Here is a 25,518-nt window from a genome sequence, read left to right on the forward strand (position 1 = left end):
GATATCTTGGCTTCTGGACACTTGTCATACATTTAAGAAAGCACAATGCCAATCCATTCATTTAAATTGAATTAATGTTCCTAAGATTTTATATGGACACTTACTTAAAGATTTCAGTAAATAGTGTTCCTTGACATGCCTGCCACTCAATCCTATGAAATCAATATTTTACTTTAGCTAAACAGAAAATCTTAAGATGCCAAATTCAACTATGAATGCTACTTTCTGGGTTGCTAAGGTTGCATTGACATTGAACATTAGTACAGTTAGAGGTTTTTTTGGGGGGAGGATGTTTTCTAAGATCCCAACAACATAATTAATAGCATCATATTGAGTTAGAATAACAAGACACTCTTTAAATATTATATAGTACCTTACCATTGCCAAATGTCAGTGAATAAGCACAGAAACAATATTCTAGCTAATTAAAAATAAAGCTATTCTGATAATGAGAGATAAGCTACACATCAATATAAAAAGGAAAATGACAATACGAAACAAACATTATTTGAAGATGAAAACAACCATTTGTGAAATACATATGAATTACTCTTTAAGTAGAACACAAAAATTTCACCACACCTTCTGCCATGTGCTCCACATTTACATGTGAAAGTATTAGTAAGCAGGGATTCACAAAAAAAGCTTCTGCATCCACATTAAAGAAAAAACTTTGTATCTATTAATAAATACTTTGTGTTTACTTCAACTGTTGTCTTTTCTCAAATAATTAACAGGATGCAATTATCCTTAGTTTCCTAGGAACCAATATAGGGTATCATTACTTCATTTTCAGCACAAAGAGTCAATAAATGCAAGAACAAAATATCTAAAACCCAAATTCCAAACTTGTTCATCACTTAAATGTTAAATATTTGCTAACCCTAAAATTATTCTTCTTGTCACTTGGCTTGTCTAACTGAGTTGTAAGAAAACTCAGGAAGTTGGTTTGTTCATGCCTCCTAATAGTCATGTTTTCCTAATTTTTTTTATTTTCTCTGGGGACTGCCACATCAAATCTAACAGTTTCCTGTGACCTCGTATGAAGAAAAGACTGCGCTTTGCCATCAGCTAGCTTTGGCTTAAATACCAGATCTTCCACTTACAAGACTGTGATGTTAGGCAACATACCCAACTTCTCTCAGCATCAATTTCCCCACCTAAATAATGAAGAAACAGCACCCACTCTCAATGTTAGTGCGAGGATAAAAGGAGCCAAAAATAGAAAATGCTTGGCTCAGTGTCTGACGCTGACCACTTACTACATAAATATTAGTTGTCCAGCCCTTTTGCAAAAATAACATTCAACAGACAGTTCTAATAGTATTTACAGACACAGAAACTGTGTTTCTTCTTTGCAGTTCTTTACCTGTATTCTACTTTTCAACCCAATAAACTTCCTCTCTGCTCAACACAACACATTTTTTATGACTCTAAAGGCAAATAACTGAAGTCACTTTATATACATAAATAACAACCAAGAACAGGCACCAGATTTCTAAATAACATGCTCAAAGTTGAAGACACTCTAGCATATTCCTTGTAAAAACTTAAGAAGCTTGAGCAGTTTAAGGAAAAGAAGAGGCAGTATTTACCCTGCAGAATTCCTTAAAATACAACCAATTTGATTCTTGGTAAAACAGAGTCAGAATAATGAAGTGCTTTCAAATGAAGATAAAACAAAACACTCACTGGGAAAAGTCAGCCACTGGCCTCAAGAATATTTATAATATAGGCAGGCTACTTTGCTTGAAAGCCCCAAGCAAAAGGGTGAACAAGGAGACTACAACCTTAGCAAGAGAGATCATGGTGATGCAGTCACTGTTCACAGGGAAGGGGGCTCAGCACATATACCAGAAAGGAAAATTAAATATTTTATCTAATACTATAGGGTCTTTATTATTAAATAAATTTGTTTTTAAAATATGACCACAGTTGACAGCAGAGTAATTCAACGAGAAATTAGAAAGCACGCCAGAGCCTCCTGTATCTTCACTGCTCTACAAGTCGCCCTTTCTCCGTTTCCACTCCAGTCTGAACTGTCACACTGACAAAACAGAAATAACATATGGGAGTGACGTCAATCTAGAATCACTCTCATGATTTCCTATCCTGTTATCCAGATTGCACTGCCTGGCCTTCAGGATGGGGAGGGAGTCTGGTTGTCCTCTCATGTCTAAGCATGAACTGGAGAATGAGAGACTGCTACAGGGTTCCATACAGGAAGACCCTCAATGTCCATTTCACCCACATGGCTAGCTGGTACCTACCCGGAAGGAATGAACGGAACCACTCCACTGCAATCCCAGCCACTCCTGCTAGTTCAAGCATTCGGTTCAGCATCACCTCCTGACCAACACGAAAGCAGCTGAGGCTCTAATATAATCATCATGGAAAGGTGTCCCAAATCCTTCATTGGAGGAAGATCCTTCATACACACCAACGCTGTCTCCAAGCCATGCCGGGGTCTGAAACCAGACTGGAAAATATTATATATGTGTATATATAGTAAAACTCCCATAAACCACTCTTCTACTTTGTCATATTAATTTATAGCTGCTAAAACCATCCTCTATGTTATTGCCTTCTCAAGGTGGAAATAGGAATATTCAAGGAAAGATCCTTTCCATAGCAGAAGGTAAACTGAAAGCATATGAAGACCTGGTGCTGCCTGGTAAGGTAGTTGAGGTGGTCACAAATGGAACATACTTTATCCTGAAGGGAAGAGAGAAAACACAATGTTGGTTTCCAAGGCTAATCTAAACTTGGTGGACAGGCCCAAACTACTGATACACATTTTAAAGCCTTGGCTTTTTCAGGAGATTTAATAACAGTGCCAGACTAATTTGGGGGCTCTATCTGGTATTACCAGACATGCCTTGAATCCCCTGAACCCCTCTGTGTGAACATCACTTTCATAATCCTAACTACTATCACCTGACCTGCATGCTCAGACTTTCCAAGGGGACTACAGTCGCTCATCAGGAGACTGGACTAGGAACCTTAGAGTGAATGACACCATCAAATGGTAGCAAAAATATAAAATGATCGATGGAGCCCCAAGATTTCTTATACCTTTAAAAACAAAATAATTCAAACCAAGTAAAAATAACATTCCTTTCCTCTCCTTAATGAATGGGCTTTTTAGAGGCAAAGTGATTGGCATTACATAGAACATTCAAGGCTTAACCAGAGAATTCAGTTTTTATTTTCTTAGGACCTTTATTACAGAAGAGAAGGCTATTTCTTTTTTTTATTTTTGCTTGCCCCTTTCACTTAAAATAATACAATACTGACAACTACAACTTTATTTTCCATCATGAAATTTTACCAAGTTTCTCTATTTCCAGGATGTGTTTATAATGAAATGAGTTAAATCACAGAAGCATTATTTTCTATGTACTTACCCTAAATTATTTTTGCATTGAGCAAGCAGCTGTCTATAAAACTGCTCATCATATACAATTCCATTTCAAGTTAATAGAATTCTGTCTTCTCATCTCTATTTCACTCACACTCCTAGCCAGACCTGTAGGTTACATTCTGTTTATAAATAAATGAAAGAGCATGGAAATGTCCATCTACTATATTGCTTCCTCTACCCACTTGGTATAAACTTTCACTCCAAACTAAATTATCCTACAAATATAAAATACCTATAACTCTTTTAGATAGGCTCAGAACTGAGATGTATACTAAACCTAATAGTCATCATTTTTTTTTTCTGTACAGTCTCCACTACCTTCACTAAAGTTCATAAAAATTGATATGTCTCTCACTAAGGATCATACGAAGAATGAATGCTTCCTTAGGTTAAAAAAAACTCAGAAAATATTATTTTTAAAATTTATAGTGACATAGAAATCAAATGGACCATCTACTTGGCGGCTTAATTCAAACTTACAGTGGGTTTGATGCTAAGCAATATACAGTGGTTTTCCTCCTAAAATATTAAGTTCTCATGTTTAAAATACTAACCTCTGGTTGCATAACCTGAGGTTCTGACCATAGTACAAGAAGTATAAAAGTTTTCTCAAATCATCCATTATGCAAATATTGGCTAAGCATCTCTAAATAATATTTTGGTCAAATAAACATTTGCTCTGATGCCCACTGTAATCTAGAAACTGTGCAGAATATGCAAACTAGGAATTTCACTAGCTCTCCAGGAATTAATGGTTTAGTTGGAAGGGATACATGTAAACAAAACTGATATTGTAAAAACTGCCCATGGAATACAAAAGAAGGAAGCTCATTTCAACCTAAGCAGAGAATTTGTGTGTGTATATGTGTTGCTGGGGACTGACCCAGAAGTGTTCTACCTCTGAGTTACACCACTCAACCTTCCAAGTACAGGGATTTCTGGCATGTGCCATCAGCCTTCTAGTAAACTATATCTTAAATGATAAACAGGTATTAGAGTAACAGTGATGGTATTTAGTAACAGCAGCTAAGATACTGTGTCTATAATTTACAAGAATCTTAAAAATCAGATCACTACTCACAACTTAAATATAGTCTATGTTATATTTGATTCAACAGGCAGCAAAACTAAGTCAGTATAATGTAACACTATTACATACTACAAACATTCAATAAATATTAAACTGTGAGAATCTCAATGATAGTACGCAAATGACACAGAATTTTCAAAGAATTGTTTCCTACATAAGTAAATGTGGAGCTCCTAAAGAAGCAATGTGATTTTGTTCACTGAAGTCTATTTTCCAAAATTTCATTTTGTTTATTTAAAGCTTCAAAGTCAAATCAAATTTAAAACAAAATTTATATAATAGTCTAAATACACAGTATTTTGGGGGGGGGGTGGTACTGGGGTTTCTGGAAACCCTTCTACCTCCAGGCTACACTCCCAGACCTATTTTTATAGTTTTTTAATTTGAAAACAGGGTCTCTTAAGCCAGCGCAGCTGGCTTCGAACCTGCGCGATCCTCCTGTCTCCACCACCCAAGTGCGGGGATTACAAGCGTGCATTACCATGCCCGGCTAAATACACAGTATTTTAAAACACAACTTTTCTCACAAAACAACAACAACAGAAAGTTGTTAATTAGATAATTAGCAGGAGTATTTACAGGATGCTATATCTTAATATATATGTTTAAAGAGTAGAAGAAAACAGGAAATTTTATGTCAAATTTATACATTCTGAAGGCGAAAGTGCCTGAAATATAAGAGATAGGTAGTGATGTATACTCTCTAAGTTGCAAAAATTGTATGCATATACAATATTTGAAAAGCATATCATTTAACAAAGAATGGTTTACTTAACTGAAATTTGTTATGTCAGGAAAATCCCTAATTATAGAGTGCCAATATTAAGTCACTGGTAAATGTAAAACTAAGAGCAACTGCGATTCCACTCCACCCAGTAACTGTAGTGTCCTATCATGTCAAGGAATCTGAAGTAGGAACATAAAAAATCCCTTTCCTAGCTTGTGATGAAACTCTAGATTAAAAGTAAATAGTCTATCATTTCTTGTTGAAATGTGAAACATTTGGTATCACTGTGCCAAAATACTACTGTAACATATCTTAGAATACAAATTGGATTTCATTTCATCTTGATAAACTGCCTCCAAATTGCTAATAAGGCAGCCAACAGTGAAATCTCATAAACCAAATATGTTAAAATTCGCAGCATATTTTCCAAGTTTTCCAAATTATTTTATCTTTATAGCTGCATTATGATCTAAATAAAATCATAATTTCCTGTCCTACAGGAAAGAAAAAAATGAGTGACTTATCCAGGTTAACACATCAAGTTAGAAGCATATATAGAGCTAGAATTCAAATTCCCATCTACTCAGTCAGAAAATAGCACGAGCCTTATTATACAAAGGGTACCATAGGGAAGAGAAAATCAATGAGACATGAACTCTACTATTAAGAAAATTGCTGTCTTATTATAAGAATAGAAAATTTGAGAGAATTTATTACATATAAAGAAATGCACATGTTATTTTACAATGGAATAACAAGGATAAAATGATGAACTGAAGCTAAGGGAGTTAAAAGAATTCTTCATGGAGGTGGGGTACATGACATCTGAATTAGGCTTTAAGGAGGTGGTGAAAGGTAAGAATAGTGAGGGTCACACAGGCTAAGCACAGTCAGATAAACCTGAGAGTATATGAAATGTTTGTATAAAATATACAGGTGTTTTTCAAATATGAAATATGATACTGCATGTTACCATAAATCAAGTCCAAGCATGAGATTTAATGACAAGATAGATATGACAGCTGCAGGTGGTGGCAAATACCCATATTCCCAGTACTTTGGAGGCGGAGACAGGAGAATCACAGGTTTCAGACCAGCCTTAGCATTGTAGTGAGCTGCTCAGCAACTTAGTGAGACCTGTTTCAAAAGAAAAAATAAAATAGAGCTGGGATGTGGGTCAGGGGTCACATGCCCCTGGGTTCAATCTCTGGTATGTATGAATGTACGTACATATATACGTACGAGAGAGGAGAGGGAGAAAAAGAACAGAGAACAGAGACAAACAGACAGACTGGCTGAGTGACTGACTGGCAATTGTTCCTCAATAAATATCCTTGCCTGAACTTTAAGACCCCACCACCAGCAGCTTTTTAGCTGGGAAATGCCTCCTCAGGCAATGGCTACTGTATTCTCCAGCTTCTTTTTCAGCTCACTGCAACTGAGTGGCCAATGGATTGTTCAAAATGCAGCCCGTCTTTAAAGGAACTGCATGTGCCCCTCCTTCCAGCTTCAAGCCTTCTTAAACCACTGTGATGGTTTAAGTCATAGACATAGCAAAGCAACAAATGCAAAGAGCTGGCTCCCAGGACATCCTGGTGAAACAAATCTCTCCTGGAGCTCTCTCTTTGTAGATGTTAACATGAAAAACAAACTACTTAATTAAATCCCTCATTTTGAGTTTCTATAGTGCCAAACAAGCATACAATGGCCTATAATTATATATGGCTTATTTATATAAACATTATATAAACAAGCATTGGATTACTTTATGACAAAGTAAATCACAATTAAAAGTAATTTCTTTGGAATTAATTCTCAAAATTTAAAAAATAACCTGAAAATATTTAAATTCACTGCAAAAAGCTTAATAAATTCAGCAACATGCAGCTAAAACATATTTAAATCTTTTAAATTTTTATCTACCTATTTATATTGTTATCTACTGATACAGTAGAAAGGTCAGGAATCAATGTTCTTTCATAAATGAGAAATAAGACAACATATAATGAATTAATAATAAAGAATATGTTATAGCCCCAAATTATACTAAATTTAAGCTCATTTAATCAGCTAACCAATATATACATTTCATACTACATTAATATTTAATATCTTAATATTTATATTAAGATCCACTTATGGCTGGGCATGGTGGCACACACTTGTAATCCCAAGACTTGGGAGGGTAAGACAGGAGGACTGAAGATTTGAAGCCAGCCTCAACAACTTAGTTGGGCCCTCTGCAACTTAATGAGACACTGTTTCCAAATAAGAAACAAAAACATCTAGCTGGGGGTTTAGCTCAGAGGTGCCTCTGGGTTCAATCCCTAGTGCCCCCTCCAAAATACCTATTCATTAAGAAAAGTCAAATGAGTTATTAATACCAGAACAACAAAAGAATCAAATAAATGAAAACTTAGTATTGCTGTAGGTTCACATTAGTCAACAATGTTTTCATGTATCCACTGGATTTTTCAGACCATTCAATTGTACAATGATTATATATGAACACTTAATTTCTACCCATTTTATTTTCATAGAAAATAGAAGAAAAATTAATAAATATGTATAAGGTAATATAATATTTAAGAATATGAATACATAAAAAACAGTAGGCTGTAAGTCCAGTGAGAAAATAGGAAAACGAGAAAATCATGGGTGTTAGGTGATACCAGTGATTCAGACTGTCTGCAGGCAAAGCTACTGACCCTTGCCTCTTGTATCCATCCTTACACTGCAGAGAAGGACTGAAAAAGGAATAGTCAATAAGACAATTCCACTTTCACTGGCTCTCTCATTAGCCCAAATCAAGGGAGGCAGGCTACTCTACAGTCCACACTAAATGACATCTCAATGCAAAAGAGCCAACAAGACCAGAACAAAATCTTTAGATCACTATGTCAAGTATAAATTGCAGTACAAGCTCTCTTCCACCCCTAACTCCTGCCAACAATTTTACAAAACTGTATTACGGAAAGCAAATAAAGTCACGTAATAAAAGATGAGTGGATCAGTGTAAACCCATTGCTTCAGAAATAAAATACTGAAAGACATAGTCCTTCCAATTATATCTTAGAATAAAACATTTATCTATTTCTGTATATAGTCTTGCCCTCACTTACTACTGAGCTTTGTATATTCTTCTCAATTTCAAAATTATCAGCCTCTTCCAAGTGGAAAGATGAGTGAGTTATATACTGTGGCTGGTATTGTGAATGATTTATCTTTTCTGTGCCTTAGTTTATTGATCTGTAAAACAAGAGACTATACCTACATGATCTGCAGATTTTAACAGAAACAAAATTTTATAATTCCAAATTAAGTTTCATTTACAGTTTATCTTGCATCCTAACATAATAGGGGCTGTTCTGAACTATCAACTCTCAAAAGCATGATCTAAAGTTGAAATATTATTTCAACAATAAATGGTCTTTTGTGGAAACCAGTCATAACCTTCTCTTCACCAAAGAATGTAACTCCTGAGCTCCTGAGAATTATTGAGCCCTCTACTTTTCTTTTCTCTCTTTTTTTTTTTTTTTCAGGTCTGGCGTGGTGGTGCATGCTTGTAATCCCAGTACTTGGGAGGCTGAGACAGGAGCATATCACAGGTTCGAAGCCAGCCTCAGCTACTTAGTGAGGTTTGCAACAACTTAGTGAGACCCTGTTTTCAAAAGTATAGAATAGGCCTGGGAGTATAGCCAGGAGGTAGAAAAGCCCCTGGGTTCCATCCCAGTACCATATACACACACACACACACACACATACACACACACACACACACACACACACACACATACACACACACACACTAGGTAGGTGGAAGTTAGCAAAAGGGGAAGTTGAAGTTAGATTTTAAATTTTATTGATTTATCTGCTGCACATTATTCAAAATGCATCTGAGAATATTTCAAAATTTCTTTTTTTTTTTTTCCTTAGAAGAAAAGAAGCTGGGTATGGTGGCACACACCTATAATCTCAATACTTGGGAAACTGAAACAGGAGAATCACAGACTCAAGTCCAGGCTCAGAAACTTAGTGAGACCCTGTTTCAAAATAAAAAATAAAAAGGTTTGAGGGTATAGCTGAGAGGTAGAATGCCCCTGGATTCAAGCCCATCATAGAAGAAAAGGAAAGTAGATATATATCACTGCACCTAATACAGAAAGTAATAAAACACTGAAAAATAAAAGTTTTAATTGGCTTTTGGCTGATACCACATAATACTTATATTAATAAATAAATGCGCCGGGCGTGGTGGCGCACGCTTGTAATTCCCGCGCTTGGGAGGCGGAGACAGGAGGATCGCGCAGGTTCGAAGCCAGCCGCGCTGGCGTAAGAGACCCTGTTTCAAAAATATAAAATAGGTCTGGGAGTGTAGCCCGGAGGTAGAAGGGCTTCCAGGAACCCCAGTACCACCCAAATAAATAAATAAATAAATAAATAAATAAATAAATAAATAAATGCTAAAATTAAAAATTAAGATAAAATTTCTAATATTAAAGTTTGACTTAAAAATAGATTGAGCAGTAAAAACTGACTTGAGTAATTCCTAAAAGAACTTTTATGTTCCTGATTCACCACTTTCCTTCTTGGAGTCAGAGTGTGGGGTATTCCAAAATGAACTTTCTTAATGACCCAATGCTGGCTCCTGGATGGGCCATCTCAAGTTGCTTAAACTCATCTATTTCCATTTATATCTCTGTAAAATGGGAAATAATAGAATGTCTACTCACCTCAAAGATGATTTTAAAAAAGAAAATTCATATAAAGTCCTTAGTATTACATCTAATATAAAGAATAAATGTTAGTATTCTTTTTATCATCAACTTCCTACTTCTTCACCAAGGTCATTTTTCTATTTCTAACAACCAGCTGGTCACCTTCATTGAACACAGATTAAGCAGCAAACTGGAAAAACATAGTTATATAATTGTTGTACCTCATAAAGAACACAGACATGCTTACTCAGAACTAAGTCATGAATTCAGAGTAGTCATAGCCTGGCAATTTTGTATATGTCTATTATAACAAAAGACACATCAAATGCTTATGAACATGTGTTTGTATCATTCTGAACCTATGTTGTATAATTAAAATGGTGTATAATTACAATGCACCAAGTATACAAAAATGTCAGGCATGGTGGCCCCTATAATCCCAGTACTTGGGAGACTAAGAGAGGAGGATGGCAGGTTCTAAGCCAATGTACAGTGATTTAGTGAAACCCTATTTCAAAATATAAACTAAAACAGTATGGAGGTGGAATGGCCCTGAGTTCAATATCCAGGACCACAGAAAAGCATATAAAATAACAAAAAGAAAGAAAAACTTAAAAAAGGAAAAGAAGTGTGGTATCTGACTATCTCCTCACAGAAGTATAAAAGGTCCACTGAATGAGTGGCCTTCATACAGTTTACAAATAATGGTAAATTGTCTCTGATTATTCTCTGCTCAAGAGAATATTCTAAAAGAGGTGGTGATGCTGCTTTTGAAACTATACTCTTATTCATTTCAGCTACCTTTTCTTTTCCTATTCATATCTTTTTTAAAAAAGTGTTAATAACTCAGCCTCCCCTGTAACTCCACCCAAACATAGTTTTTAAAATACCATCTATTTTCATTAAATTGTTTCTACAAGTGTACAGATTATCATCCTCTAAAATTGCCTTTTGGATTTTATCTACATTTTGTTAACAATTATGCTTTGACTAGTCACAGTTAGTTCCTTGGAAGGAAGAATTTTTATCTCTAAGCCCAAGATCAACCATGTCCTATGAAACCCTTAGTTCTCCCATTACTCACAGTATGTTTCACACCTTCAAAGCACTGTCTTCTAAAACAGACAGTAAGATGGCACATTTGAAATATGTCTTATTTCTGTAAGCCCAAATTTTCTCTCAAAGTCATTTCTGGAATTACAGAAACATAGCAATCAATGTCTGTCTTAAGGCTTTGTTTGCATGCTTCAAATCTATGTGGGTTATAGAAACTTGGCTCTTCTGGCCATCCACCCTATTTACACTAGACTATAAACTGAAAGAGTGAAAACACCTACCTACAACAAGATAGACTTTCATCCTGTTGAAACACATAAGATATCAACAATGAGCCAGAAAGGTGCTGAAGGAGATGAGAGAGTGGTTACTAAATAGAATCATAGAAATGACATTTTAAATTCAGATTTTATTAGACTTAGTAAGTGTTTAAAAAACTTAGGAGTACTTGGCTGTAACATCAAACCCTGGAACATCAAATTCCAGGTATAATGCTGGCTCCTGGATGGGCCATCTCAAGTTGCTTAAACTCATCTATTTCCATTTATATCTCTGTAAAATGGGAAATAATAGAATGTCTACTCACCTCAAAGATGATTTTAAAAAAGAAAATTCATATAAAGTCCTTAGTATTACATCTAATATAAAGAATAAATGTTAGTATTCTTTTTATCATCAACTTCCTACTCATTAATTTGATTAATACAATTCATAAATCACAGTATTTCAGCACCATTTCAAGGGAATTAATGGATACGGAGACGTTGAGTCCCTTACCTCATGAGCTTATATTTGTGATGGAAAGACAATACTTACTAAGATATTGGAATATCATATATTTATGAAGAATTCAAAAATTAAGAAATCCTCAAGTATAATAATTAAAACAAAACCATTATGTATTGGGTTTAAAACATAATTCAAAAACAAGAAGTAGGAAGACTTAATTTAAAAAAGATAGAGGAGAGTGAACTGGAAATGATAAATCCCAGAGACTACATTTTTCCCATTTATTAATCTCAACAATTTCTAAGGTCCCCTGAGTACAGTATGTGCTTCCTAAATTCTAATGGGATGAACACTTGCTAGAAGACTTCCAACAGGCCCTCAGGATCTTACAAGTGAAAACCGAGTAGGCAGTTAATTGGAGAGAATTCTGTAATGATATTGGTATTCTCACAACTTTAATTTCCCTGATGTCCTATAATTTCTCTGCATTCCCTCAAATATGACGCCTAAGTATATTGTACATACATACCTACTTTCTAAAAACCAGCCCAGATGATGGTTACTAAAGGACTGAAGAGACTGGAGTACAGATAAAAAATCTTGTATCACAATTAGCATAGGCCTTAACATACATATGTGTGTGTGTGTGTGTGTGTGTGTGTGTGTGTGTGTGTAGATGTGTACATGTTAACAGAATAACCACCTGAATTTCAGATAGAGCTCCAGCCCACAATTTGCTTTTGCTTGGGTATATAAGGAGGCACAAAATCAATCGCCTTGCTTTTTATTTTCTTGTTGTTGTTTTGTTTCCTCTCCTAAGAGACCTAAGGCTTTTTCTTAGGAATTATACACTATTCCTTTTAGAAAACGTGGCTCAACAAAATGCCATATTTTTATACCTTCTGAAAACAAAGCAAATATAAAAAGTCCTGTATCAGCATATCAACTATTTTGCATTTGAATTATGTTGTCAAGTTCAAAACAATGTAGCAAAACTACAATCATTTAGACATGTGGCAGTTAAGAACACAAGTGATGAAATGAACAATGAGGAGGAAAGCACTGCTTATGAAGAATTAAATAAAGTCACCCTGGCTAAATGTCTACTCCTCCTCAAAAATGTTCACTTGCACAGGATACTTAGAAAGACTCATGCATGGTGTAATTTTATATCCATTTCTGGTTCTATTTCTGCACTGAAATATTTATAGAGTGCTTAGTGTTTCTAGAGTAAATTATACCTAGATCTTGGTAAAGCTAAAATCACTTAAATTACCTTTTTTGTTCAATTATTTGGAAGAAGGAAGAAAGAGAGCTTGACAGAATAAAAAGATGTATTAAGCAATGGCTATTTCACAGCTATAATTGCATAGTTTAGTGATATTGATGCCTTGAGGGTTATATGCATTCACCAGAGCTATTTTTACCACAGGCTTCAAATAAAATCCAAATCAATTTATGTGATGTGAATATATACTTAATACTCGACTGGTTTGTATGTTAGGAATAACACATGAAACCCATGTACGCAGTATACAAAACAAAAGCATGGTACTAAGTTAAACACACTGTTATAAACACTTCCAAAATTGTGGATCAGATATTCAAAATTCTAATAATTTTCTTATTATATAACTTGAGTTAGGGAAGCATTTCAAATTCTGCATTACTTGTATGGACTGAATGTTGTTGTCCTCCTAGGATTCATGTGTTAAACCTTTGCCCTCAACATGATTATATTTGGGCCTCTAAGGTTAAATGTGTGTGGTGTCCTGATCTGATAGAATTAGTATCCTTAGACACCAGGAGCTAGTTGTCCCTTTGTGCAGTGGTACTGAGGAAAGGTCATGTGGGAAGGATACAGTAGGAGAGTGGCCAGTTCCAAGCCAGGAAAAATGCCCTCACCAGAACCTGACCCTGCTAGAGGTCAGTGAGAGACTTCTGGCCTCCAGACCTGTGAGCACAGAGATATCTGTTATGTAAGCCAACTAGCCCATATTGTTTTGTTATGGCAGCATGCACAGGCTAAGACTATCATTGTTAATATAATGGTTTGATCTGGGAACCAGGAAGATTCCTGTTAAAAAGCACTTCATGCTCAATCAGCAACCCAATGTTTTATCAACAATGTGGTAACTACCAGAAAAATATGTGAGGGTGCATGTAATTACTTACACACACACACACACACACACACACACACACACACACACACACACACACACACCACAGTTCATAAATGCCTCATGGGCTCTCCTATTTTTTAAATCATGAAAAAAATAATTGGGGAAATTCACAATGAAAGGAAAGTAATCAAATGTGGAAGCCACATTAGATGCCTGGCTTAGAAGGCGCTGTCACGAGAAGTAGGAACCTGATCTTGTATATTACTGTTCCACATAGTTATCTACTAACCTAGGAACTGCTTCTGCTATAATAACTGTATACCCCTCAAGATTTATTTGAATTATTGTGCCACTATGTAAAATGGTATTTTTAAGTTTAATAAAAACTGAATGTGTGACATATTATGGAGTTATTTTTAAGCAATTAGCTATATTCATGTATAAAGGATGGGTATACCATTTAGGTATAAAACTAATTGTACTCAAAAACATAAGGCCAATAAACATTTTAAAGGACATATTTTTGGGGAGAGCTGCATGTGTGTAAAAATAATCAGATTCGAAATTCAAAATTTACTTACATGTAAAGTATATCAACATATGCTTTCATCCTTTATATCATATTATCAGAAATATCAAGGATTTCTCCATATAGCATATAACTAGTAGTAAAGTACGACACATAACTTCATCTAATTATCACCAAAGTAGTTTTTTATTCATAATTTACCAAGTGTGATGTTGGGTCTGGAAGATCATGGTTTATTAGTTAAGATATGTTATTATAAATGACTGGGGGAAATACTAAATTTGAAAATGGGGAAAAACAGAGGTAAGGTGCAATACTCTTGGTAAGAAAAAAAGAAGTGCTTGAAGAATGGCAAGTGGGAATACAGAGAAAGAAAGAAAGAAAGATGTATTTAAGGATTGAAACTGACACCACCCCATCTGGTTTATGAGGGCAGGGGAGGAGAGCTAAAAATGACTTCAATGGAGATTCCTAATCTAAGGAATGAAGATAAGTAAAATCTTATGTCAATAAAGAGCTAGATTATGTTAGAGGCCTGCTTATACACATGTACACACACATAAATATATGCAAATTGTACTATGTTTCTGTTTAATAACACCATTGTCTCTCATGCATCCCTCTCTCAGTAGCTGGCTGTGCACACCATTTGCACAATGAGAGAATTAGCTGTTAACAAATGGCAGGGTGACACTGTGTGCTAACGCTGTAATTCTAAAATGCCCCAACACAAACAAACTAGACCACCATTTCAGTATGAAAGGAGGACTGCCAACATGGAGACTGGAGATAAGAATTGATTTTGCAATAGAAATTATTTGTGCTTCTTTCTTATCTCTAGACAAAACATTTCAGCAGCAAGAAAGAATCATTTCCTATAGCATTAATTAGCAATGTAAATCTCACCAAGAGCAATGCCAAGAGATTTATTGTTTGTCACTATACATGGTAATAGAATTTCTGTCACTTTATCCTCCTTAAAAAATGCAACATCCTTAATAAACTACAGTACAAAGTAGAGATCCTAATTTCAGCATATCATCACAAAGAACAAGAAACAGAAATAGAAACAGCCTTAAACTAAAAGGTAAAACATGTTTTCTAAGAATTATTGCTAGGAATAAAAAAAACTCTAATCTTTCATACTAGAATTACTACAAAATCTTGAGTTGTCAAGTAAATGTACTACACTGCAAAATATAAAATATAACTATAATCGAAGTAGCACTAAGCCCAAAGAAATTATTAATAAGACTTTTAAAACGTTCCTACTGAGATATGTAATTACAGGCTGCTGCTGCATAAAAAGCACATGAAATTTGACGGATTTTTATGTAGTAAGGCACCTATAATATTACAAAAATATCCCACAAATTTTGTCATCTCTAACTTGTTTTTTAATTGCTTCCTATGATTAATGTGTTTTTCTCCTTTTTTGATGATCTTCTTTCCCTCCCTCATTAGGAGCTATTTACCTATTGTCAAGTATATAAAAACTATATCACACTTTACATCACATAGGTTAGTTTGTAGTGATAATGTTCAGTATATAAAAAATTCATAATCCTCATTTATGAATGGCTGTTTTGTTCTTGCTAGGTAAGAGGTGCAAGCCTTACTCTGACCACTCACTCCCTGGATATGTCATACTAAGAGCAGACCACACATTTCTTTGGAAGCATCACCTTAAAAATTACACGAGACAGGAAATAACAGTACATCCTCGGGCATCAAAAATTCCTCAGTCCTTCTCTGTAAAGAAATGATAACTTCTGAATAAGGAAATCAAAACCAGAAAAGCAGAATTGGGATTTCCTGTCACCCAATCATCCAAAGCACGGTAACCTGAGTTACTCTTCTTTTACTACATAAATATTGTTACTGAATGCAGACAAGAACACATTCTGCATCAGCAGCCCAGCTCCCGGAGGAAATGGAAATGTTTAGCTAAGGAGTCCACAAGAATATCAAATATCCCTCCATGAAAGCAGCAGACTGGGATATGTACATAATCTCCTTTATCCAAGCAACATGGCTATTTGATTGATTATAAAATTTTGGTCAACTGAAAAGCATTCCAAACAACTGTGACTGATCAATTGTTGACAACTGATACACACAAAAGAACAGAAGCCTGTAATTCCTTAGTGTGAGTTAAGAAAAAGCATAGATTGACCAGATGTTTTGTAATATCAAACTATATTAATAAATCATTCTATCCTATTATGTACAGTGGAATTAAATTTTCTGAATAGATTTTCACTAAAAAGAGAGCCAAGTCTAGAAAAATCATGCTACAATTGCATCACTTTTTCCAACAAAAAAAATATCCTGAGAATTTATTATATTTGAGTATCTTTTTTAACACATAGAAAATATTTATTTCACTTAGGCATTTCCAAACAGACTTTAATCATACTCTACACACTTCACCAATAATATGAAGGAACACAGAATATGATATAGAAAAGCTGTCTTCTTGTAATCATATCTATGTAAAAATATGTAATTTAAAGTGCCACTTCAAAAAATTATAGCAAAAAATATTAAAAATTTAATCTGAAATAAAGTAGCAATACCATATACACTGAACATATTTAAATACTCAATATTAGCTTTGCCAAAAATATTGGTATAGTTTTTTTTAAGTTACCATTTTAAGCCTGTGGCTCTGACATTGTTTGAAAACAAGCAATAGAACAATAACCCTACTTGTTATAATCTTATGTAGACTATTAATAGGCATATATTTAATGGAATTTTCCAAAAACCCATTAGGTTATGTTTGTTTCAAAAATAGCAACTATTAAACAGTACTGAAAGTACATGTTAGGTATAAAAAAAAAGCTTCTAACTGCTAATGCAAGCCAAAGCCATCACTAAGTGCCAACAAATTAACATCTTGAGAAAGAAGATTTACTCAACAACTCCTTATTAAGTATCTGCTGAGTGGCAGGAGTGTTAGGTGCCTTGCTCTTAAAGAGCTTACAGGCACCAGGAAAGATATAGAAGGAAAAATTCTAGTAGAGGAGAGAACTACTTCCTGGTATAGAGAAAATAAAGGACCCCTGGAGTCCATGACATGAACAGACTTAAGTACAGAACGGGATAATGATAGATACTCTGTCTTCTCTTTCTTAGAAACACCAATTACAGTGGTAGACTGTGTGGGGGAGGACTATTAACATTCTCGCTCATCCATAGAGACCAGAGAGTTGTGGCCACTTCAGTGACTTCACAACCACTTTATCATACCATAATCTGCATTTCTTAAAAAAAACTCATCATAAATAAATACCTAGAAAATAATCAGACATGTCTGTGAACTTCTGATGATGGAATTTCTAAGCTTTATTTAAGAAGTATACATATAGCTACACTTTATTTACTTTACTACTTTCAATAGTTGGAAAATATTTAAGAATTTGAAAAGTAGCAAAACAGTACATTAAGTAGGAAAAACAAAAGTCAGCCTCTTCTGCCTGTAACCACATACATAACATGCAGGACAATCCCAACTCAAAGTCATAGATGTTTTTTTTAGAGGTGATTCCAACAAGCAAACTAAAGCTGGAAAACAAGAGAAGAGTGAGCAGAGACATGTGGCCCCCATGAGACAGAGAGGTCACAATTGACAAGAAGGAGGAGTTAAAGAGAGAAGGGACATTAGAACACAAATACCTAGTCTGTGGCTGCAGAGCTAATTCTAAGAGGTAAACACACAAGGAAAGGGCAGTCTCATACTCTGCCTTCATTCACCCTTTCCTGTTCACCTGGGGAACTGCCTGTGGGTATGCTTTAAAACACTGTACTACTCCATCAGTACTAGTCATGAGGAACTTTTTGCCTTACAGAAGAACACAATAATAATGTGCAGAGGAGGCAGTGGGTCCATTAGAAAAAGAGAAGGCTGTGTCCTATTTCAATGCTTTAAAAAAGTTTGTTTTGTTTGGGGTTTGTTTTGTTAACTACTTAAAGGCTTTTCAAACACCATTCTGGGAGGACCAGCGTTTGGAAAAAGAGGAAATAGTAATATTTCAGCTCTCAGGATAAGTGTCATTAAAATGAGGCTGAAAGCCATAGCACAAGAGTTTCAGCACAAGAGTTTCATGCCTTAGGTTCCTGACCACAGAGAGCAGTAGAGTCACCCCATGGACAAACTTCATGAACAATCTTCATGAACAAACTTCAACATCAGCCTATAAGAAATAGGACTCTTGTCTGTGTTGGCAGATTCCTCTGGCACAGAGCTTATGTTCAATGGGAATGGATATACTAAGATGTTTCCCCCCTCTTTTCTTTTGGCTGTGGCACAAGCAATTTTAGTCATCTAACTGTCATATATTTTAAGGGTTACTGACAAGTGGCAAGAAGAAGACTGATCTTCAGTTTTCCCCATTTGTTGCCTGCTGGGGTCATTGGGCACTGTCAGCTACTAACCAATCACTGTTACCACCAAATCCTGCAAACACCACACAGTTAGATGATCTCAGTATATTTCTCTAGAACAGACTGGAAAGTGTCTCTAAAACAGAGATGACATTTCAAATAATCAGTATCGCACACCCTGATAAATTGTAGTATCTATAAACTAACTTGCAAAAGCTACATTGAAACCGGTAAAACTCATGTTTTAGGAAATGCTGGCCTCAGAAGGATATTCATTTCTCTTAGCAGTTCTACCTTGACATCAATCAAAATATTCCAAAGGTATCTTGGTAGATTTAATTTTCAACAAGTTACAACCACTAAAATATGATGTTGCTAGCTCAATGCCCTACAAATAGAAAAGTTGTGCAAAAAAATCTACTCCATGTACCATGGTTAATAGCATACATATATGATATCATCATAGTTATTTTTCCTATAATAATTCACTGTTTTACTCTGAGTAATATCATCGACATGACCCTAACCTACTGCCTACCGCCATAGTTATAAAATACATAAATAAAAGTAAAGGACAGTCATTGGTAAATAAAAGATATATATCCATAGAATGAAATATTATTTCGCAACATAAAAGAATGACATGAATGAACCTTGAAAACATTAGACTAAGTAAAAAAAGCCAAACGGCTCCATTTATATGAATGGCATTTCTAAGAAATTTCAAGAATAGTAAATCCATAAAGATAGTAAATTTCAAGACGCAGGGTGAGTGGGGAGTAGGGAGTGGATGCTAATGAGTATGGAGTTTCATTTTAGGGTGCCAAAAACAGCCTAAAATTAGCAAGTAGTGATAATGGGTAATAGTAAATATACTATAAGTCACTAAAGTGTACTTTTTATTTTTGGTGGTGGTACTGGGATTGAACCCAAGGTAGTTCTGAGCTATACCTCCAGCCATACATGTATGTATGTATATTGCATGTATATATACATATATACATATACATACATATATATATAAGCAGCATCTCTCTAAGTTGCAGAGGGCGTCACTAAGTTTCTGAGGCTGGGTGCAAATTTGCTATCCTCATGTCTCATCCTCCCAAGTACTAGGATTACAGGCATGAGCTACCATGCCCAGTATGCTGAAGTTTCTGGAGTGTACATTTTAAAAGGTCAAATGTTATAGTATGCGAATCTTATCTATATAAAGCTGTGTGTGTGTGTGTGTGTGTGTGTGTGTGTGTGTGTGTGTGTGTGTGTGTGTGTTACTGGGGATGTAACCCAGGGGCATTCTCATCTGAGCTACACCCCCAACCCTATTTTTTTATTATTTATTTTGAAAAAGGTCTCAGTGAGTTACTAAGGGCATCACTACATAGCTGAGGCTGTCAGAGAACCTTGATACTCCTGTTTCAGCCTCCCAAGTACTGGGATTACAAGTGTGCACCACCACATCCAGTTTAAAGCTGTTATTTTTAAAAGGCTCAAGAGCTAATAAAAGATACTCTAAGCAGATTTCTTAAATATAAGCAAACTATATTTTCAGCCACACTTATTGAAATTTTGAATTTTATCAGAATTGGTTCATCTCTATGTCCTAGAATCAATCTACTTAGCCGCTAAAAAGGGTTTCTCTTTCACCACTAGATTTCAGACATACAATCTTCTCTTACAAAAAAAGAGAAACAAGACTAAATCCAATGAGGGGTTAAATCCTACAATTCTGCTATTTGTTAACAAAATACACTCTATATCAATTGATCTAATGTAATTTATTAACCATCAGTTCTAAGGAAATCTAAAGTCATATAAATGTTCTGCAATCACAAAAGGATTCTACAAGTAGTACTTTATTCACAATCAACTATAATGTCATTGTAACTTAGATAAAACTGCTACTCTACTTTCTTGCAACTGATAATTATCATTCATTCAATAGAAACAGAATATGGTTTAAATATGAATACTGACCTTGTTTCTTTTAACCCTTCTTTCTGAATGACTTCCAATATCTGCTTTGCTGTCATTGGTGAATTGGGGTGTTTTTCTAGTGCCTAAAAAAATAAAAATAAACATAAGATTCCTAGATTACTGCATGGAAGCATATTAAATGAAAATCTGTATGAACCATGCAGTCTTTACTTAAAGTCTTAAAGGGGAAAGGGCTTTTATGTTAAAGTAAGTTCCCATCATAATTCAGGTGTCCAAAGGGAGAATGTAAAATTTTTCTGGACTTTTAAATCACACAAAATATAGGGGTCATTCTTTGAAAAATGTTACCAAAGAATACACACCAAAAATACATAAAACCTAAAGAAAATAAATCAATACATGTATATAATTCCATTTACTTGAAAAATTGCAGTATTTTATGTTCTCGCCATGTTTTTAAGCAGTTAAAATATTTCCTAAGCTCCCAGGACTTGAGGAACATGAAGCCTGAGTGCTGCGAAGAGCAGAGGACAGGATGTTGGTCAGAGACATCACCATGGGGTTGATACTACGAAAACCTTCATGGCAAAAATGTTGGAAGAAGCATAGAGGCCAGCATACTCATCATTCTGTGCTTTCCAGTTCAGCTCAGTTCCCTTTCCTTTGCCTTTTCCAATTAATTTCAAGTAAACCTTTTCCCTTTTCAGTCAGCCCATCTTACTTTTATGAGTTTACTACCTTTCTTTTCTCTCCTCTTCTGCTATATTTTTTCTTTGGGCAAGGGGTTAGGTTATGGGAATACATGAAACATAGCAGACTATTTCCATAGCCATCAAACTACCAGCCGTATTCATCAAGTGTCTTTGTTGATTTGGGGGCTTAATTCCATGCAGAGAAAGCTGTAAGCAGCATATCCCACATTGCTCACCCACCTGGAACACTGTGATCACAATCTGGGTATGAGAAACATGTCTACACAAAGCTTCACAGTGATCTCCATCAAGGGTTGATGACACCTAGTTATATATATTATACTGGAGCTTCATGCACAAGTCATGGCCCCATGCAACTGAAAGACTGAAAGATACTAAAATTATAATTTATTATTATTAGCTAGAAGGTACATAATTAATAAGAATTAACAAGGTCATTCTAAAAGGTTTTCCAATCTGCTCAAAGTAGCTCTTTGATCTCCTGTACTATCAGTGGCCAAATTTCAACTTGCTCCCTAGCCAAGGCTCTGCACCTTGAGGTCTTCCAAGGAGCCACATAGAGTCTGCCCCTCTATACATGCAGGCCAACTGTTCTCCTCCTCTTTACAGTTCCCAGGCAATTCTCCCACATTCCCAACACTGGTTATCCCCTTACTCATAGTTAGTTAGGGATTTTTTATAGGATACAGACTTATAAGCCATACTAGACAGAGTATGGCAATGCATATGTCCACAGGGAAGAAGAAAAATGTTCCTCACAGAGGACACTGGAGAGCTGAACTGAAAATTGGGAAAGGGGATAAAAGAAAAATAGGCAAAGCTGTATAGGGAAAATAGTAAAGAATAAAAATATTGGAAAAAAGCTAATAAGGAAAATGGTATAATAGAGCTGAAAAGGGAGAGAGATTTGACTACATAGAAAGATGGAAAGAAACAGACATGAACAAAAAGCTGACAAAATTTTAAAAAAAGAGAAATTGTAAGCAGAACAGTACATAATTATGAATTACTGAAAAGAGATGCTGTGGTCACATGGACTATATATAGGATGGGTGCTGCCCCAAATCGGAGGCGGTGCTGAGAACACTACTGTTCTCTCATAAAAGATATGGGCAGAAGGTCAATAGAAACAAACATACACCAAGCAAGCAAGGATGAGGGAAACAGGAGGGAAGAGGCACAGGATGGAGGGAAGAGGGAGAACAAGGGAGAAAGGTGAAAAGAAGGAAAATTGAGCTGAACTGGGAATGTCTACCAACAACCTTTTTCAATCTAGAAAGGGCTAAAGAGGAAACTCCAGAGCACTGGACAACGTTTTAACAGAAATTGGGTGCACTTTAAAGTGGGGTTACTCACTGTGGAGGACTCCCTGTTTCTCTTCCTGAGTACAGGCCCCTCAGCAAACCCAGGCAGCGCCTCCCAGCAATTGAGAGAATTTGGATAGCCCTGTCCCCTTCTCTATGACATCACATCCTACTCTACAAAGGAAGTAAAAGTGCCAAGAATTACATCATGGAGTGGAAGAGAGGCAGGAAGGAAATGATGAGGCCACACAGAACACCAGAAGCCACCCTCAGTTCCTGTAAGACAGAGAAAGGAGAGAAAGAATACAGGTTCCCAGGTGTGAGCAAGCTCTACTTAACTCCAGCAGAGTACACATTAGTAGACCAAAGATGGGGGGAGGATTACCCGCACAGAACAAAACATTGATACCATCAAAACAGTGTGACACATGACAGACATAAGTCAAGCTCACAGGCAGCCATACTCTGAACATGAGACTGGAGAAAGAAGCAGAATACAACAGCATCCTAAGCTCGCAGGAACCAAAGCTAGATTTAGTAACTTCTCTCTGCACCGAGGTCTTGGCCATGAGGCAGCCGGCCTTCTTCTTGATTTGTTTGTGATATTTTAGCAATGTGCACAAGGTTTTCTATTTTTATATAGACAATTTCTTTTTCTGTGTGTGTGGGTCTGAGGACAGAACCCAGGGGCATTTGACTTCCCAGCTACACCCGCTGCCCTATTTTTTCTATATTTTTGAAACAGGGTCTCATTGAGTTGCGGAGGGCCTCACTAAGTAGCTGAGGCTGTCCGTGAACTGTAATCCTCAGGTCTCAGCCTCCCGAATGCTGGGATTATGAGCATGCGCCACCACACCCAGCTTATATAGACAATTTCTAATATCAGTCTTTTTCACTGGTTTCTACTGCTTTAATACACAGAAATTCCATTTACTCAGGAAACAAGTATATACCAACAAATATTTCTCTCAAGAATTTTTTTTTTCTTTGCAGGGATTGAACCCAGGGGCATTCTACCTCTGAGCTACACCCCAGTACTATGTTTTATTCTTTATTATTTTTGAAACAGGGTCTCACTAAGTTGTGGAGGGCCTCACTAAGTGGCAGAGACTGGCCACAAACCTGTGATCCTCCTGTCTCAGCCTCCCAAGTATTGGGATTACAAGCGTGCACCACCATGCCTGGCTTATACTTATTTATAAGTCTTTTGAAATTTATGTTTGTACCAAGGTGAACTGTTGATGTAAACATTCATTTCTCATTAGTAAGCCAGGTTTCTCCAGTATAATTTGTTTCATAAGCCACACAGTTACTGAGATATCCTCTACCCTGTATAAATATTAGAACAATGGAAAAGTTTTCAGACTGTAAAACCTGTATAAAAATGTGGAAATTCAATATTTAAAACACATGCAAACAGAGCTGTATATAAATGAGAATCCAGTATCTAAAACACATGCAAACAGAGCTTGTTGACCAGGAGATGAAAGAGATGAGAGCCCCTAGACTTACTCCTGCTAATGGCTAAAGGCACATGTGGGAATCTCCTGGTCTCAAAATTGCAAACCACTGTCCTTAGGGCTTATCCAAGGGTCCCACTGGCTCCACTGGTCTTTCAGTTGATTGCTAGGTCAGCAGTATACTGCTATACTGTTCTACTCTCTAAATAGGACACTGCTCTCAGAATTCCTCCATAACTTTCTGATTCTTCTTTATTTTTCCCAGATGAATTGTGATTAGAATTAAATATTTAATTAAATTTTGAAGGAATTTACACACATTATTCTATTTAAATTTATTCTAAAACCTGTACTAATATTTTCATAAACATTTTCAGTTTCAACTACAAATAAGCCTTTTCCTATAATATTTTCACATTTTATTGCTAATGAATACAAAAGCCATAAAGTTGTGATAATTATGGTATACATGAACAGCTAACTGAACTAACATTTCTAACTGTACAAAAGCAAAGAGGCTTTGTTTTATACAAATATTATGAAATTTATCTCTTTTAACATCACCATGTTTTATTTTTTCTTTCCTATATTATTTACTTTGACTAAAAAGTGATCTCTAGCCCATCAAAAAATGTGGCCATCCTCAGCTTTGCAACTCAGTAAGACCCTGTTTAAAAAAAATAAAAAAATAAAAAATAGGACTGGGAGTGTTGCTCTGAGGTAGAATGCCCCTGGGCTCCACTCCCAGTACCACAAGAAATGGCTTAAAATTTGAGCAAATTCATCTTTTATTTCCTTGAAAACTGGCCCCTGAAACTGTTGGGTTTTGCTAAGGATATCTGCAGCTAGAACTACTAGCAAAAGCACTGCCAAGAGAAAAGTGTAATCAGAAACCACTGGCCAAACATCACTGTCTCTTCCACACAAATCAGAGTCTGTCCCAGGGCTCAATCTTTACATAAAATGTTCTTTCTTTCTCTGTACCACAGACTGTTCTCCAGTGGCAGAGCTGTATTTGTGACTCTACTTCATTCTCCAGGAGTGAGTGAGTGGCCTTGCATCTCTCAAACCCTCTCAGCTCTTGGCTGCTTTATTTCTTCCAATTGGTAAAGCATGAAAGGTTTCAAATTCAACATTGTTCTCCAAAAAAATGGGAACTCCCCATGACCAAAGACACAAAGAACAATAACATTAGCTACCTCCCTAGTGACAATCTTCTTTTATTCTTCCCAGGAAGTGAAAGAGTGTGCAGAACTGGAGAATTTGCTACTGGATTTTGCCTTCTTGACTTACTCTATCAGAGCTTATGTGAGAG

At 35.8% G+C, this 25,518-nt stretch overlaps 1 protein-coding gene across 2 annotated transcripts in view; it reads right to left on the bottom strand.

The window, feature by feature from the left end:
• ASXL3 (ASXL transcriptional regulator 3) overlaps positions 1-25,518 on the bottom strand; it is a gene marked incomplete at both ends in the record, with an annotated part of 184,131 nt that overhangs the window by 129,492 nt on the left and 29,121 nt on the right. Inside the window, one exon of one of the 2 annotated variants that reach the window (XM_080714757.1) lies at positions 20,766-20,848. In XM_080714757.1, the coding sequence (XP_080570883.1) occupies positions 20,766-20,848 (83 nt within the window). Of the gene's footprint in view, positions 1-20,761; positions 20,849-25,518 lie in introns of both variants that reach the window. The other variant, XM_080714756.1, reaches the window with a different exon arrangement.

The sequence above is a fragment of the Muscardinus avellanarius genome (assembly GCF_963383645.1).
Source record: "Muscardinus avellanarius genome assembly, chromosome: 17".
NCBI lineage: Eukaryota > Metazoa > Chordata > Mammalia > Rodentia > Gliridae > Muscardinus > Muscardinus avellanarius.